The sequence below is a fragment of the Tamandua tetradactyla genome, chromosome 2 (assembly GCF_023851605.1).
Source record: "Tamandua tetradactyla isolate mTamTet1 chromosome 2, mTamTet1.pri, whole genome shotgun sequence".
In the NCBI taxonomy this organism is placed as follows: Eukaryota; Metazoa; Chordata; class Mammalia; order Pilosa; family Myrmecophagidae; genus Tamandua; species Tamandua tetradactyla.
Genome location: NC_135328.1, coordinates 36,907,531 through 36,923,418, shown reverse-complemented (window position 1 = coordinate 36,923,418; position 15,888 = coordinate 36,907,531). Strand labels below are relative to the sequence as shown.

At 36.2% G+C, this 15,888-nt stretch overlaps 1 protein-coding gene and 1 long non-coding RNA gene across 2 annotated transcripts in view; one reads left to right on the top strand and one right to left on the bottom strand.

Annotated features, from left to right (window-relative positions):
• LOC143668956 (uncharacterized) overlaps positions 1 to 868 on the top strand; it is a 53,291-nt gene extending 52,423 nt beyond the window's left edge. Inside the window, exon 3 of the long non-coding RNA XR_013168639.1 lies at positions 804 to 868. This is a non-coding gene — a long non-coding RNA (uncharacterized LOC143668956). The remainder of the gene's footprint in view (positions 1 to 803) is intronic.
• Positions 1 to 15,888, bottom strand: part of MEGF9 (multiple EGF like domains 9) — a 139,071-nt gene that overhangs the window by 16,088 nt on the left and 107,095 nt on the right. Inside the window, exon 3 of the mRNA XM_077143564.1 lies at positions 2,342 to 2,481. Within this exon, the coding sequence (XP_076999679.1) occupies positions 2,342 to 2,481 (140 nt within the window). The remainder of the gene's footprint in view (positions 1 to 2,341; positions 2,482 to 15,888) is intronic.

The window sequence follows — 15,888 nt, the reverse complement described above, 5'->3', positions numbered from 1 at the left end:
TGGCAAGTTAAAGAGAATTAATATGAAGAAATATTCCTGTCTTTACCCAGGATTTTTCCTCTGTATGTTTTTCCATTCATTTCTTCATTCATTTATTCAACAAACATTTAGTGAGTACTTACTATGTGCCAATTGTTGTGCTAAAGATGGCATATACAGTGATGAGCAAAACTGACATTCCCACCTTCATGAAACTTAAGATGACAACTTAAGAGTGAGTCATATATGACTCATAATCACATTATACATATAAAGCTACAAACTGTGATGAGTGCTATAAAAAAAAAATACAAGTGTATATATGAGTATATAATAGGAGAAATGCCATGTATCCTGGAGCATCAGGTAATGCTTTCTAGAGAAGTGGTTTTTGAGTGACGACCTAAAAGAAAAATATGATTTAATATGGCAAAGGGGATTGGAGGCAGAGGAGAGAGGTAGATTAGAATGACCTTCCTAAGCAGAGGAAAGCTCATGTGTGAGAACCTTGGGACAAGGGAATATAGCCTGCTTTAGAAATAGAAGCCATTGTAACTGGATCACAGAGAGTAAGGAAAAAAAACAGCATGAGATAAAATTGGCAAGTAGACAGGGACTAGATCATATAAAGGAAAAAAAAAATACAATTTCTTCTAAGTCAACTGTGTTCACCATAGAGTAGAGGATTAGAATGTCATATAAGACTAAAACAAAGATTTCCCAGGGTACTTTCAATTTCAAATATTATGTTACCCTGCTTTTATGAAAACACTTGTACTTGTCAGGTTAGTATGTGTCCTGATTTTTTTTTTTTTTGGTTGCAGGGAAAAAAGTGTTCCAAGGAGGTGTCTCTAATACTTATACTGAGGAAAACCGAAGATCAGGAAGGTTAATTGCCTTTAGTTTTTAATAATTTAACTAATATTGTCTAGATTTTTTTGTACTGTTTTGAGTTTGCTTAGTTTATGAATCTGTGAACTGATGTCTTTTTATCAGTTTTGGAAAATTTCTTAGCCGTTATCTTTTCTGATATGGCTTCTACCTCAATATCTCTTTCCTTTCTTCCTGGGACTCCAGTTATTTTTGAGTTAGACATTTTGGCTATTTAGCTATTCTTTCCATTATTTTTCCTGCTGTGCTTCAGTCTGGGTATTTTCAATTGGGGTATATTAGAGTTTACTAATCCCATCTTGTCTATACAATCTGCAGTTAAACCCATACAATGAATTCTTAATTTCAGATGCTGTATTTTTAAGTTCTAGAATATCCATTTGACTCCTTTTAAGAGATTCCAATTCTCTGTTGAAATTTTCCCTCTTTTACCTATGTTGCCTGATTTTTCCTCTGTTTTCTTAAAATATTATTTTAGCATGCCACCTAATATCTGGATAATCTGGATTCTTCTTTACTATTGGTCATGTTTTCCTACCTCTTTGCACCATCCAGTATTTTTTTATTTTACTCCAGACATGGTATATAAAAGAACCAGAGAATACTCCCCTTTTCCTCTGTTAGGCAGACATGAGAGGATTACCTCAATCCAATCATACATTGAGCTCAGTTGAGGATGGAATGCAGTTTTAATATGAATTGGTTTGCCTCTGATTCATCAATATTTATTGGCCACAGCCCTACCTTGCTTTTGACTGAGGGTCTAGCAGGCCTGAATCTCCTTAGTCATAAAAGACTAAGCGAGAGATTCAGTACTGCCCTTTGCTGGTTTTGAGCCTAGCTCTCAGTCACACCCTTCAGAATGTGGTAATGTCTTATGGGAGAAATGGTCAGAATTCTGGTAGAAGGCTTTCTCTCTCCAAAGGGACTTTGTCTTCTAAGCACTGTAAGAAAAGGAGATTTTGTTCTACCTTTCTGGACCAGCCTCCCAGCACTATCTCCTACACTGTCAGTTAATGTTCTATGGGAGAACTGGCATTGCATTTGGGGCTCCTTTAGTTTATAATATATTATGCCAGCCCAAATAATAGCAAAAAAGTTTTCTTATATTTCTTTTATCCAGTAGGATTCCTTTGTTTGTGCCAAGCCTGATCCTTAGCCTGTGCCCAGAATCAGCAAATGTTCCCAGAAGGAAACAGCTGGTGAACACCAGCTCACATAGGAAGAGTTCTACCCTTTCTATAATTTTAGTTCACATAGTCCTCATTGCTTCCATAGCTCTTCAAATGTTAATAACATGATTTTCAAAATTCATATATTTTCCCAAGTTGCTGTCTGTAGTGGGAGTTTGGCTTGCTGTGCACTAACATCCTACTTAGAAACTGTTCAGGAAGAATGGACTTATATCTGAAGGTGTTAAAATTGAAAAGAACAATAGACTAGTATGTAATGGAGTTAAGGAAATATGTACCTGTGAAAGCATCACAACTGGCAGACCGATTATTGCATTGGCAGGGCAAGCAGCCATTCTTACTGAAGCCATAAAATCCAACTTGGCATTGGTCACATGAAGAACCAGTGACACCCACTTTGCACTGGCATTTCCCAGAACTGCAAATAAAGACAAAGATAATGAACAAAAGCAAATCAGTTTGAAAGCTTTATTGCCTAAAATTCCATCATGGGTTTTTTATTTTTTATTTTTAATTTTTTTAAAACATAACAACATACAAACACGAACATTCTTACCATATGATCATTCCATTCTTGGTATACAATCAATAGCTCATAATATCATCACATAGTTGTATATTCATCACCATGATCATTTCTTAGAACATTCATCATAGGTTATTTTAATGTAGTAAATTAATTTCAACAAGATTTTAGTTACTAGAAGCATTAAGAGTGATTTTTATTTTGAACTAAAAGTTGAAAAGTCCCACAACTATATAAAATTCATTTAACATATTACTAACACTAATCTTTCATCATAACTTAATCCTCTGCACTTGGATAGTTTAAAATAAATAATAAAGGATCCATGGAGAATAAAAATCCCCAGTGCTTAGAAATTTTTGTATTCTAAGCACTGGGGTATACAACTGACAACACTGCTCCCTCTCAATACTAGATCATCCCACAGCTCCACTAATATCTACCCTGCCCAATTTTTTGTTGTTGTATGCTATATGGTGGGGGTTACATTAATATCGACTATGCCCAATTTCCATGCGAGTATACAAAATACATTCATTTCATCACGATATCACAAAAGCCTTAAATCATTTCAGTAACAATACAAATACAATACCAATTCAAAATTAGTACCAAAAAAAGTTAGCTACAGGCATGGTCTGTCCTGAAGCAAAATTCTCCACTGGCTGTGGACCTGTGAACTTAAAGCAAGTTATCTGCTTCCAATATACAAAGAAGAAACAGTCATAGGATAAACTATTCCATTACCATAGGGAGAAATTAGAAGGAAAACAGGGATCATCGGACCTAAACGATTCCAAAAATCTGCAGGGCAAACTTCTTAGATTTCAAAGTCAGAGAGTCATTCATTCTCAGGGCTTTAGAAAGTGGCAATCCCACCCTCTCCAAGGGCACATGCAGTGGCCCTGTTCTCTCCAAACACTGGGATGAGGGTTGGTATATTGGGAAAAGCACCTTTTTCTTGGCTCCTACCACCTAAAGCATCTGGGTGGCACCCTGATTCTCTGCCAACTCTGGGGCACACACTCAATCCCTTCAGAACAACGGGGTGGCTGCCAGGCTCCCCTCAATTCCTAGGGAATGTGCTTTGCCCTCTCCAAGGCCTGGGGCACCAGAGCTCTTACTGATCATTGAGGCAGAAGGTCCATTCTCTGCATCCAGGGCAAACCTACCCCCTCCACGCGCATAGGTGGATTCATTCTCTTGGCCCAGGGTTTCTTGGCTTCAGAGTAAACTTCCATGATTCTGCGTCTGAAGTATTTTTCCTTTACTCTTCTTTTTTCTGTCTCTTCCAATCCAGACCCACAGTGGTTCCATTTATACAGGTCTCACAAAAAATTTGTTGATTTGATATGTAGCATGTAGGGATCAAAGCCATCAGACAATAGAACCTTCCATAAATCATTTCTGGATAATTCCATCACCAATCCTGGTTTGTCTTGTAATGGCTGAATAGCTCCATGTTTAGTTAAATCCTCACGTGGGACACTCTTCTCTAGGGTCTCACTTTCTGGAAGCCCAAAATTTTCCAGACCATCAATTTCTGGTTTCTTTGCACTCAAATTCAGTTCACAGCCTATCCCTATCTTGTCACATTTTACTGTGAGCTGCAAGGATAAACCAGGCTGCATCCTCCACATTTAGCTTGGAAATTTCATCAGCCAGATCATCACATTCAAATTCTCCCTTCCATCCACCAGAACTCCATTTTGTCAAACTTTCTGCCACTTCAAAACAAGAGTAGCCGTCTTTCCAATCTGCAACAGAAATATCTTTAGCGTACATATTTCTACCAACAGTCTCTTCAAAGCAATCTAGGCTTTCTTCTACCAAGCTCCTCACAATTCTTCCAGAATCTTCCCCTTATCCATTTAAAGAGCTATTCCAACATATTTAGTATTTGCAAACACAGCAGCACCCACTCCTTTGGTACCAAAATCTGTCTTAGTTTGCTAAGGCTGCCAGAATGCAATACACCAGAGATGGAGTGGCTCTTATTTAGTTACAAATTTACAGTTCCTCAGAGGAAAGGCAGCTAACTTTCATCTAGGTTTTTATGTCACATGGGAATGTACCCAGCAACATCTACTGGCCCTCTCTCCCAGCTTCTGGGTTGAAACAGCTTTCCCCAGCGTGTGTCCTTTCTGCATCTCTGAATATCAGGTCTGAGCCAGTTCTGAACCCCGAGCTGAGTTGTGCTGGGTTGCTGAGCTGTGTTGGGCTCTCCTCTTAAGCCTCCAACTAATTAAATTAAATGTCACTTATTGTGGAAAGCACTTCCATTAGACAAGCACAGATGTAATCAGCCATAGATGAATTTCATATGCTGATGATTTAAGTCCATAGCAACAGAAAAACTAGGCACAATCTCACCTGACCAAATTGATGTCTAAATCTAACTACTACAGTAGGCAAACCTAAGGGTTTTCTTTTTTGATTACTTGAATGAGTCTCTCTGTCCATCAGTATCCCCTGGATTAAATAATCAGGTGTTTGCCTCGATCTGTATAAAACTATTTCAAGCATTTGGAGTTGAATTTTATCTCTCTCTCTCCCACTTATCTCGGTTCTTAACAATTATATCCTAGAATAAGCAAAAAAAAAAAAAGTAGAAAACCAGATATATATGGAATATTCTTAGGGCTTTTTTCAAGCAAAACTTTTTTCAAGCCTGGCTCATGTAAACTATAAATAGTATCACATCTCAAAGACTTCTGTCTTAAGAAATCATTTATTAAACTCTATATTGCTGTCTTAAAACTGTCTAGTGTATTGCTGTCTTAAAACTGTCTAGTTATGTAATCTTGTGGCTAACAAAAAATTTTCAGAAAACATAAAATGGAAGCATTTGAGATCAGCAGCAGTAATAATAACAACAATAAAAAAATGAGCCACCATTTATTGAGAGCCTATTGTCAATAATTTCTTCCCTTTATAATTGAGGGAATTCAGAAATGTTAAATTTAAGGTCCACAGGTAGTAAGTCAGGTTTATTCATGAAAAGCAGGGCTTTTCCCACTATACCATGCCACCTAGGCCTCCCTAAGATTGACTCTAAATTTGTACAAGAAATTCATTTGCCAAATAACTTGATACCCACTTGGGAATCAAGATACTTTTGTAGACACCAATCACCACTATCCATCATTTAGGCTAATGATGCTGTTTCTGCCATTCCCAGACTACATCTCAGTCTCTTTTCTTACTGCCAGTAAATTTCAGGTGTTTCTTAACAAAAGCTGAAAAAAAAATTGCAGCCTAGCTGAGCTGAAGATTCTCCTCAGAGACAGAAACCCAACATTTTTTTGTACTTTTCTGTTTATTTTTTTAAGAACAATTTTATTCATATACCATAAAATGCACCCAAAGCGTACAATCAGTGCTTCCAGATAGAATCACAAAGCTATGCATTCACCATCACAATCAATATGAGAACATTCCCATTTCTTCCAAAAAAAAAAAAAATACCACACACCTCCCTTATATCCCTCTATTACTGACATATAGTTTTGGTATAGTGCTTTGTTACAATTAATGTTGCCATGTATGCCATGTGCCTCTCCAGTTGAGAGAGAAACCCTGAACTTCATTGGCATTTCTTGAGTGAAGGTAACCTCTTGTTGGTCCCTTAATTTGGGCATTTTTATAGACTTGCTTTAATTGGGACATTTTCATAGCCTTAGAACTATAAACTTGCAACAAGTTTAATGCTTAGAGTTTGCTCATTATAGTTAGTTCATATTAGTGATACCATACAGTTGTTATGTGTCCTTTTGCTTCTGGTTTATTTCACTCAACATAATGTCCTCAAGTTTCATTCACATTGTTGCATGCATCATGACTCGATTTCTTCTTACAGCTGCATGATATTCCATTGGATATGTTTATATCAGCTTGTTCATATACTCGTCAGTTGATGGCCATTTGGGCTGTTTCCATCTTTTGTCAATCATGAATAATCCCAGTATAAACATCAATGTTCAAATGTCTATCGTGTCCCTGCTTTCAATTCTTCAGTGTATATACCAAATAATGGAATTGTCAGATCATATGGCAATTGTATACTTGGGATTGCCAGGTTATATGGCAATTGTACACTTACACTTAGCTTCCTGAGAAACCACCATAATGTCTTCCAGAACAAGCCCAGATATTCTGATGTGTAGTTAGAGGTTAATTAAAATTTGCACTTAGCGTAGTATAGAAGATGAGCATCATTTTCTAAAATGCAACAGAAATTTACATTACCAAGCATTCTCTTAAGTAATTTTGCAAAAGAAATAAAATATAAACAAAAACAAAACCCAGTCTTACATAAAAATACTCAAAGTACTTCAAGGCCCAGCAAAATAAATCTTCATTCATCAAATAAGAAGTTTAAAATGTCTTATGACCCAACAAGAACGAAAAGTCAATTTAGGTTCCTCTATACTATCATAAAATTGCAAAGGTACACTTCATTACCCAACTATAAAGATTTTTAAAATGTTACACAAAATATGCTTACTCCTCTAAAAACATTAGACCACTTGCTATATAAAAGGGTAAACTTATTTACTGCTAATGATGTGTTTGCCCAACTCAACATCTATAAGAAAGAGGTTTTACCTTGGAATAATCAATTAATAATATCTATAACATAATATAAAACAATGGTCCCAAAGTAGGGGCTATTCCTTAACTGGACTTTCTCTTCATTATTCTGCTATGGGCATTCAAATGACTGACTTCAGGAGGCATCTTTCTCCCTAGAGAATGTGCTCCTTAACTGGTGATTTTTTAAAAATTCATGAATGGTTTTATGAGTCCTGATAAAGCAATTGACTGGTCTAGATACTATGCTTTACTTTTTTCCTGAGTACATTTTCTTTCCATTTTTTTTAGAGAAATTGTGGGTTTACAGAACAATCATGCATAAAATACAGGATTCCCATGTACCACCCCACCACTAACACCTTACATTAGTGTGGAATATTTGTGCATTTGTTACAATTGATGACAGCATATTTCTATAATTGTACTATTAATTACAGTCCACATTTAACTTAAGGTTCATTGCTTGTGTAATGTAGTTCTAAGGATTTTTTAAAAAATTATTGTTACCATATGTACAATCTAGCATTTCCCCTTTTAATCATATTTAGGTATATATTTCAGTGCTGTTAGTTGCAGTCACAGTGCTGTAAGTTGCATTCACAGTGCTGTGCCTACCATCACCACCACCCACAACTAAAACATTTCCAACATCCCAAATAGGAACCCTGTGCCTTTTAAGCCTTAACTTCCCATTCCCTATTCCTATCCAATCCCCTGGTAACCTATATTCTAGATTCTAACTCTTTGAGTTTGCTTATTCAAATTGTTTAAAATCAGTGAGAGCATGCAATCTTCGTCCTTTTGTATGTGGCTTATTTACTCAACATGTCTTCAAGGTTCATCCATGTTGTAGCATGTCATCAGGACTTCATTCCTATTTATGGATGAATAATATTCCATTATATGTATATACCACATTTCATTTATCCATTCGTTAGGGTTGACGAACACCTGGGTTTCTTCAATCTTTTGGCAATCGTGAATAATGCACTATGACCACTGGTGTGCAAATATCTGTTCAAGTGCCTGTTTTCAGTTTTTTTGATATACACCTACTAGTGGGATTGCCAGGTCATATGATAGTTCCATACTTAGCTCTCGGAAGAACTGCCACACTGTCTTCCACAGAAGCTGCACCATTTTACACTGCCACCAGCAATTAACAATTTACATCTTTCCAATACTTGCTATTTTCCACTTTTTTAATAGTAGTCATTCTAATGAGTGTGAAATGGTATCTCGTTGTAGTTTTGATTTTCATTTCCCTGATGGCTAATGCTGATGATTATCTTTACATGTGCTTTCTGTATATGTTATTTAGAGAGATGTCTGTTCAAGGGGGTTGGGCATTTTTTCCAATGGTTTGTCTTTTTGTTGTTAAGTTGAAGGATTTTGCTTCAGATTCTGGATATTAATCCTTTATCAGATACGTAGTTTCCAATTATTTTCTCCCATTGTATAGGTTGTTTTACTTTTATGATAAGGTCCTTTGAGGAGCAAAATATTTATATTTTGATGAGGTCCCATTTATCTATTTTTTCTCTTGTTGCTTATGCTTTGGGTGTAAAGTCTAAGAAACCACTGCCGAACACAAGGATCTGAAGATGCTTCCCTACATTTTCTTCCAGGAGTTTACCACTTATATCTTTGTACAGTGTATGTCTAAAAACATAGATTTATCTTTAGTTTTTATGCATGTGCATTTTAGCACCTATAGGAAGTAAGAAGTGGAGTTACATACCAAATAATGCAATACAATAATATTGGTATTTTAAGTGACCCAAATGTTACCTGTTTACAGGTCTTTATTTCTTAGTGCCACTTTGAAACACTGTCTAGTGTCCTTTCCTTTCAGTCTGAGGAACTCCCTTTAGTATTGCTTGTAGGGTAGATATAGTGAAGATGTACTCCCTTAGCTTTTGTTTATCTGAGAATGTCTTAATCTGTCCCTCATTTTTGAAAGAGTCTCACCAAATATAAAATTCTTGGCTGGCAGTTGTTTTCCTTCAGCATGTTAAGTATTTTATCCCACTGCCTTCTTGCCTCCATGGTTTCTGGTAAGAAATCAGCACTCAATCAAATTGAGACTCCCTTGTACATAATATGTAGCGTATCTCTTGCAGTTCAGTGTAATCAATATATGATGGAGAGTATTTTTCTTCATGCTTATCCTGTTTTGTGTTCTCTGAGCTTCTTGGGTGTACATCTTCACATCTTTTGCTAAGTTTGGGAAGTTCTCTGTCATTATTTCTTTGACTATTCCTTCTGCCTTTTCTTGTTTTCTTCTCCTTTTGGGACCCCTGTAATGTATATATTGGTGCATGTAATATGTCACATAGCTGTCTTAGGCTATTTTCACTTTTAATATATCTTTTTTCTTCTGGTTTTCAGCCTGACTCACTTCAAGTGTCTTCCTGTTTTTTTTTTTTTAACTTTTTTTTTATTGTATAGTATAACATATATACAAAGCAAAGAAATAAAAAAGCAATAGTTTTTTTAAAATTTGATTTATTTATGAAACATAACCACATACAAACACACATTCTTACAATATGATCATTCCATTCTTGTTATATAATCAGTAACTAACAATATCATCACATAGCTGTATATTCATCATCATGATCATTTCCCAGAACATTTACATCAATGCAGAAAAAGAAACAAAAAGAAAACAGAAAAAATTCATACATATCATACCTCTTACCCCTCCCTTTCATTTATCACTAGCATTTCAATCTACTAAATTTATTTTAACATTTGTTCCCCCTATTATTTATCCATTTTCAACTCATATGCTTTACTCGTCTGTTGACAAGGTAGACAAAAGGAGCATCAGACACACGGTCCCCACAATCACATAGTCACACTGCGATAGCTACACCACTACACACTCATCTTCAAGAAACTCAGCTACTGGAACACAGCTCCACACCTTCAGGCAGTTCCCTCCAAAGCAAGAGTTTTCAAAGCAATCTTCAACAAGTGGTTACAGGGCAGATCCTCTTATATTTTTCTAGCTGCTCCAGAATATAGGAGGCTAAAGGGCCTAAATATTTTTTATCATCACAATCGCTTTTTTCCTTCTTTTTTTGTGAACAATAACATATATACAAAAAAGCTATAAATTTAAAAGCACAGCACTACAATTAGTTGTAGAACATATTTCAGACTTTGACATGGGTTACAATTTCACAATTTTAGGTTTTTACTTCTAGCTGCTCTAAAATACTGGAGACTAAAAGAGGTATCAATTTAATGATTCAGCATTCATATTCATTTGTTAAATCCTATCTTCTATGTATAACTCCACGATCATCTTTGATCTTTCCATACCTCTCTTTAGGGTTGTTTGAGCTATGTTAATTCTAAATTTTTGATATTGGAAGGATCTGTCACTAATATGGGGTAGGGAGATGGAACTATTTGATGTTCTGGAGAGGCTGGACTAGGTTTCTGGAGAGGCTGGACTAGGTTTTAGGACTTATCTGGGCCAGGGACCCATCTGGAGGTTGTAGGTTTCTGGAAAGTGCATGGAATCCTTGTGGAATCTTATATATTGCCCTAGGTGTTCTTTAGGATTGGCTGGAATGGTCCAACCTGCCTGGGGTTGGCAGGTTATGATAGGTACCAGGGTCTACCTGAAGCTTGCATAAGAACCACCTCTAGAGTAGCCTTTTGACTCTATTTGAACTCTCTCTGCCACTTATACTTTACTAATTACACTTTTCCCCTTTTTGGTTGGGATAGAATTGTTGATCCCATGGTACCAGGTCTGGATTCAGCCCTGGGAGTCATCTCCCATGTCACCAGGGAGACTTTCACCTAGGGATGCCATGTCCCATGTAGAGGGGAGGGCAATGATTTCACTTGCAGAGTGGGCTTAGAGAGACTGAGGCCATTTCTGAGCAAGAACAGAGGTTCTCCAGAAGTAACTCTTAGGCATGCCTATAGGTAGTCTAAGCTTCTCTGCTACCTACATAGGCTTCACAAGAGTAAGTCTCATGATCAAGGGCATGATTTTGGTGTCCCTAAAGTTTGACACAATATCAGGGGATTCCCTGATGGTAAGGTTTAATAGTTCCATATTCTTTCTCTCCTCTCTTGGGAGACTTTGCCAATACATTTTGATTATCTGCTTAACATACTTTAGGATATTACCAGGCATTACAATAATCTATACAGGAATAAAGGACTCTTTCTTACTCTGTGGTCCCTGTGTTTCAGTTGTTCAAATGAGCTATACAAATAGGTTGAATTAGATTATGCACTGCAGCAAATTTCAGTTCCAGATCAAATAAACCTTTTTTCCACTGGTCTCAGAGTATGTGTGGTTCTAAAATATAGACACTGTCTTCATTACCCCTATGTTCTGAACTACTTTAACCCAACCTGTTCAGCTTTGTTCTTGTCTCTAAATATCACATTATGTATATAAAACAGCCTCTCAAAATCCAGAAATATGAATCACCACCCTGGACTTAGTGTGTCTTCTCTAAAAGCTTATCCAGCTTTCTTATAAGCATTTTCTAAAGCTGACGATACCACTGTTGTTCTTTTGTTTCTGGCTTATTTTGTCTCACCAACTGTCCCACATGTTCATTCACATCATTGCATGCCTCACAACTTTCTTCCTTTTTGTAGCAGCACAACCTTCATTCATAAGTATACACCATCGTTCACCAATCTACTTCTCTGTCAGTGCATCCTTCAGCCACCTGCATTCATTGGGCATCATATAGAAGGCCCAAAGTCCACAGTCCATCAACGTTCTCAATTTTAGATAATTTCATTGTTCCTAAGAGAAAGAAAACCAAAAAACACATCCTTGCCGTATAGGAAATCTAAACCCCCTCTTAACACTTGTCTCTCCCCCCATTATTTGACTCTGCTGTTGCTGTGGTAGTACTGATGGTTTCCATTTGAACATAGCTCATATCAACCAATAGCAGTTGTCCCCCTGTACCTTGGACTTAAAGAATCATATCTTTGAAGTAATTCTTATGAGAACTAATTCATATTTTTAGTGTTAATCAGTTGGACATGTAAGTCTATACATCCTCTTTCAATCTTGTTCATCTTCAATATGGTAATATTACTTCTAGACCCACTAGAGAATCAACTTTGCTCCTATCTATTCCCTTACAATGGAGTTCAACCTCATTAGTTCACCCATCTCTAGTTTCTATGTATCTCTAAGTCCCCTATATTCTGTATTATAACCCTCTGATTATATTTTTATGCTGGTAATAAAAGTGGAATGATACAGTATTTATTCTTTTGGGTCTGGCTAATTTCACTCAGCATTATGTCCTCAAGGCTCATGCATCTTGTTGTATGCTTCAGGATGTCATTTTGTCTTATTGCTGCATAATATTCCATTGTATGTATATACCACATTTTGTTGATCCACCCGTTTGCTGATGGGCATTTGGTTTGTTTCCATCTTTTGGCGATTGGAATAATGCTGCTATGAACGTTGGCGTGCAAATGTCTGTTTGTGCATTGCTTTCAGCTCTTCTAGGTATATATCAAGTAGTGCTATTACTGGGTCATAGGACAACTCAATATTTAGTTTCCTAAGGAACCGCCAAACAGTCTTCCATAGTGGCTGCACCATTATACATTCCCACCAGCAGTGCATAAACGTCCCAGTTTCTCCACATCCTCTCCAACATTTATAGTTTCCAGTTTGTTTAATAGCAGCCATTCTTATAGCAGGAGGTGGTATCTCATTGTAGTCTTAATCTGCATTTCCCTTATAGCCAATGAAAATAAGCATCTCTTCATGTGTGTTTGAGTCATCTGCACTTGCTCTTCAGAAAATGCCTATTCATATTTTAATCCCATTTTATAATTGGGTTGTTTGTTCTTTTGTTGTTGACTTGTATGACTTCTCTTTTTTTTACTATTATTATTATTTTTATTTTTTTCTCTATATTAACATTCTATATCTTTTTCTGTTGTTTTGCTAGTTCTTCTTCTAAATCAATGCAAATGTACTAAGAAATGATGATCACGCATCTATGTGATGATGTTAAGAATTACTGATTGCATATGTAGAATGGAATGATTTCTAAATGTTGGGTCAATTTCTTTTTTTTTTAAATTGTATGACTTCTTGTATATCAGGAAATCAAACCTTTGCCCGATATGTGATTTCAAATATTTTCTCTCATTGAGTTGGCTGCCTCTTCACCTTTTTGACAGTTTTTTGAGGTGCAGAAGCATTAGATTTTAAGGAGTTCCCATTTATCTAATTTTTTCTTTTTTTGTTTGTGCCTTGGGTGTAAAGTTTGTCTTGAAGATGTTTCCCTACATTTTCTTCTAGAAGCTTTATGGTACTAGTTCTTATATTTAGGTGTTTGATCGACTTTGAGTTAATTTATGTGTGGGATGTAAGATAAGGGTTCTCTTTCATTCTCTTGCCTATTGGTATCCAGTTCTTCCATGCCCAATTATTGAAAAAACTATTTTGTCGCACGTCAGAGGATTTGGGGACTTGTCAAAATCAGTTGACCATAAATTTGGTGGTCTATTTCTGCACTCTTGATTTGATTTCATTGGTCAATGCTTCTGTTTTTGTGCCAGTAGCATGCTGTTTTCACTAGTGTGGCTTTATAATGGGTTTTAAAGTCAAGGAGTGCTAATCTTCCCACTTCATTCTTCTTTTTTAGGATGCTTTTAGCTATTAGGGATCTCTTTCCCTTCAGATGAACTTGATAATTGGCTTTTTAAATCTTCTAAGTAGGTTGTTGGAATTTTTATTGGTATTATGTTGAATCTGTAGATCAATTTGGGGAGAACTGACATCTTAACTATATTTAGCCTTCCTATCCATCAGCAGGGAATGTCTTCCCACCCATTTAGATCTCTTTGATTTCCTTTAGCAATGTTATATAATTTTCTGTGTACAAGTCCTTTATGTCTCTAGTTAAGTTCATTCCTAACTATTTGATTCTTTTAGTTGCTAATCTGAATGGATTTTTTTGCCTTAACTGACTCCTCAGCTATGTCATTGCTTGTGTACAGAAATGTTACTGATTTTTGCACATTAATTTTATATCCCATCACCTTGCTGAATTTATTAGCTCAAGTAACTTTGTTGTAGATTTCTCAGGATCTTCCAAGTATAGTATCATATTACCTGCAATAATGAGAGTTTCACTTCTTCCTTTCCAATTTGGAGGCCTTTTATTTCTTTGTCCTGCCTGATTGCCCTAGCTGGAACTTCTAGCACAATCTTGAATAATAGTGGTGACAGTGGGCATCCTTGTCTTGTTCCTTATCTTAGGGGGAAAGTTTTCAGTCTCTCTCCATTGAGTATGATGCCGCCTATTGGTTTTTCATATATTCCCTTTATCATGTTGAGGTAGTTACTGTTGATTCTTATCTTTTGGAGTGTTTTTATCAGAAATGGATGCTGAATTTTGCTGAATGCTTTTTAGCATCAATTGAGATGATCATGTAATTTTTCCCTTTCGATTTGTTAATGTGCGGTGTTACATTAATTGATTTTCTTGTGTTGAACCATTCTTATATTCCTCGTATAAACCCCATTTGGTCACAGTGTACAATTCCTTTAATGTGCTATTGGATTTGGTTTGATAATATTTTATTGAGAATGCTTGCATCTATGTTCATTAGTGAGATTGGCCTGTAGTTTTCCTTTCTCATAGCATCTTTACCCAGTTTTAAAATACCCGGTATTAAAATAATATTAGCTTCATAAAATGAGTTAGGTAGAGTTCCTTTTCCCTCCATTTTTTGGAAGAGTTTGAGCAGGACTGATGTTAGTTCTTTATGGAATGTTTGATAAAATTCCCCTGTGAAGCCATCTGGCCCTGGCCCTGTAGGAAGATTTTGATGACTGATTGAATCTCTTTACTTGTGATTGGTTTGTTGAGATCTTCTGTTTCTTCAGTTGCTTGTTTGTGTGTCTCCAGGAATTTGTCCATTTCATCTAAGTTGCTTGTTTGTGTGTCTCCAGGAATTTGTCCATTTCATCTAAGTTTTCTAGTTTGCTGGCGTATAGTTGTTCATAGTATCCTCTTATAATTTCTTTCATTTCTTGAGGGTCCGTAGTAACACACCCCTTCTCCTCTCTGATTTTGTTTATTTGCATCCCTTCTCATTTTTTCCTTTGTCTATCTTGCTAGTGGCCTATCAATTTTATTGATTGTCTCAAAGAATCAACTTTTGGTTTTATTGATTCTTTCTATTATCCTTTTGTTCTCCCATTCACTTATCTCTACTTTAATCTTTGTTATTTCTCTTCTCCTATTTGCTTGGGGTTAGTTTGCTGTATTTCTCAAGTTCCTCCAGGTTTTGCTGTTTTGTCCTCAATTTTTGCTCCTTCTTTTTTTAATATAGGCACTTAGGGCAATAAATTTCCCTCTCAGCACAGCCTTTGCTGCATCCCATAAGTTCTGATAAGTTATATTTTCATTTTCATTCATCTCCAGATAGCTACTGATTTCTCTAGCACTTTCTTCTTTGACCCACTGGTTGTTTAACAGTGAGTTATTTAATCTCCATATATTTGTGAATGTTCTCGTTCTTTGGTGGTTATTGAGATCCAGCTTCATCCCATTGTGATCAGAGAAAATAATTTCAATGTTTTTATATTTATAATGATCATGTGCCCCAGCACATGATCTATCCTGGAGAATGTTCCATGAGCACTAGAGAAGAATGTATAAC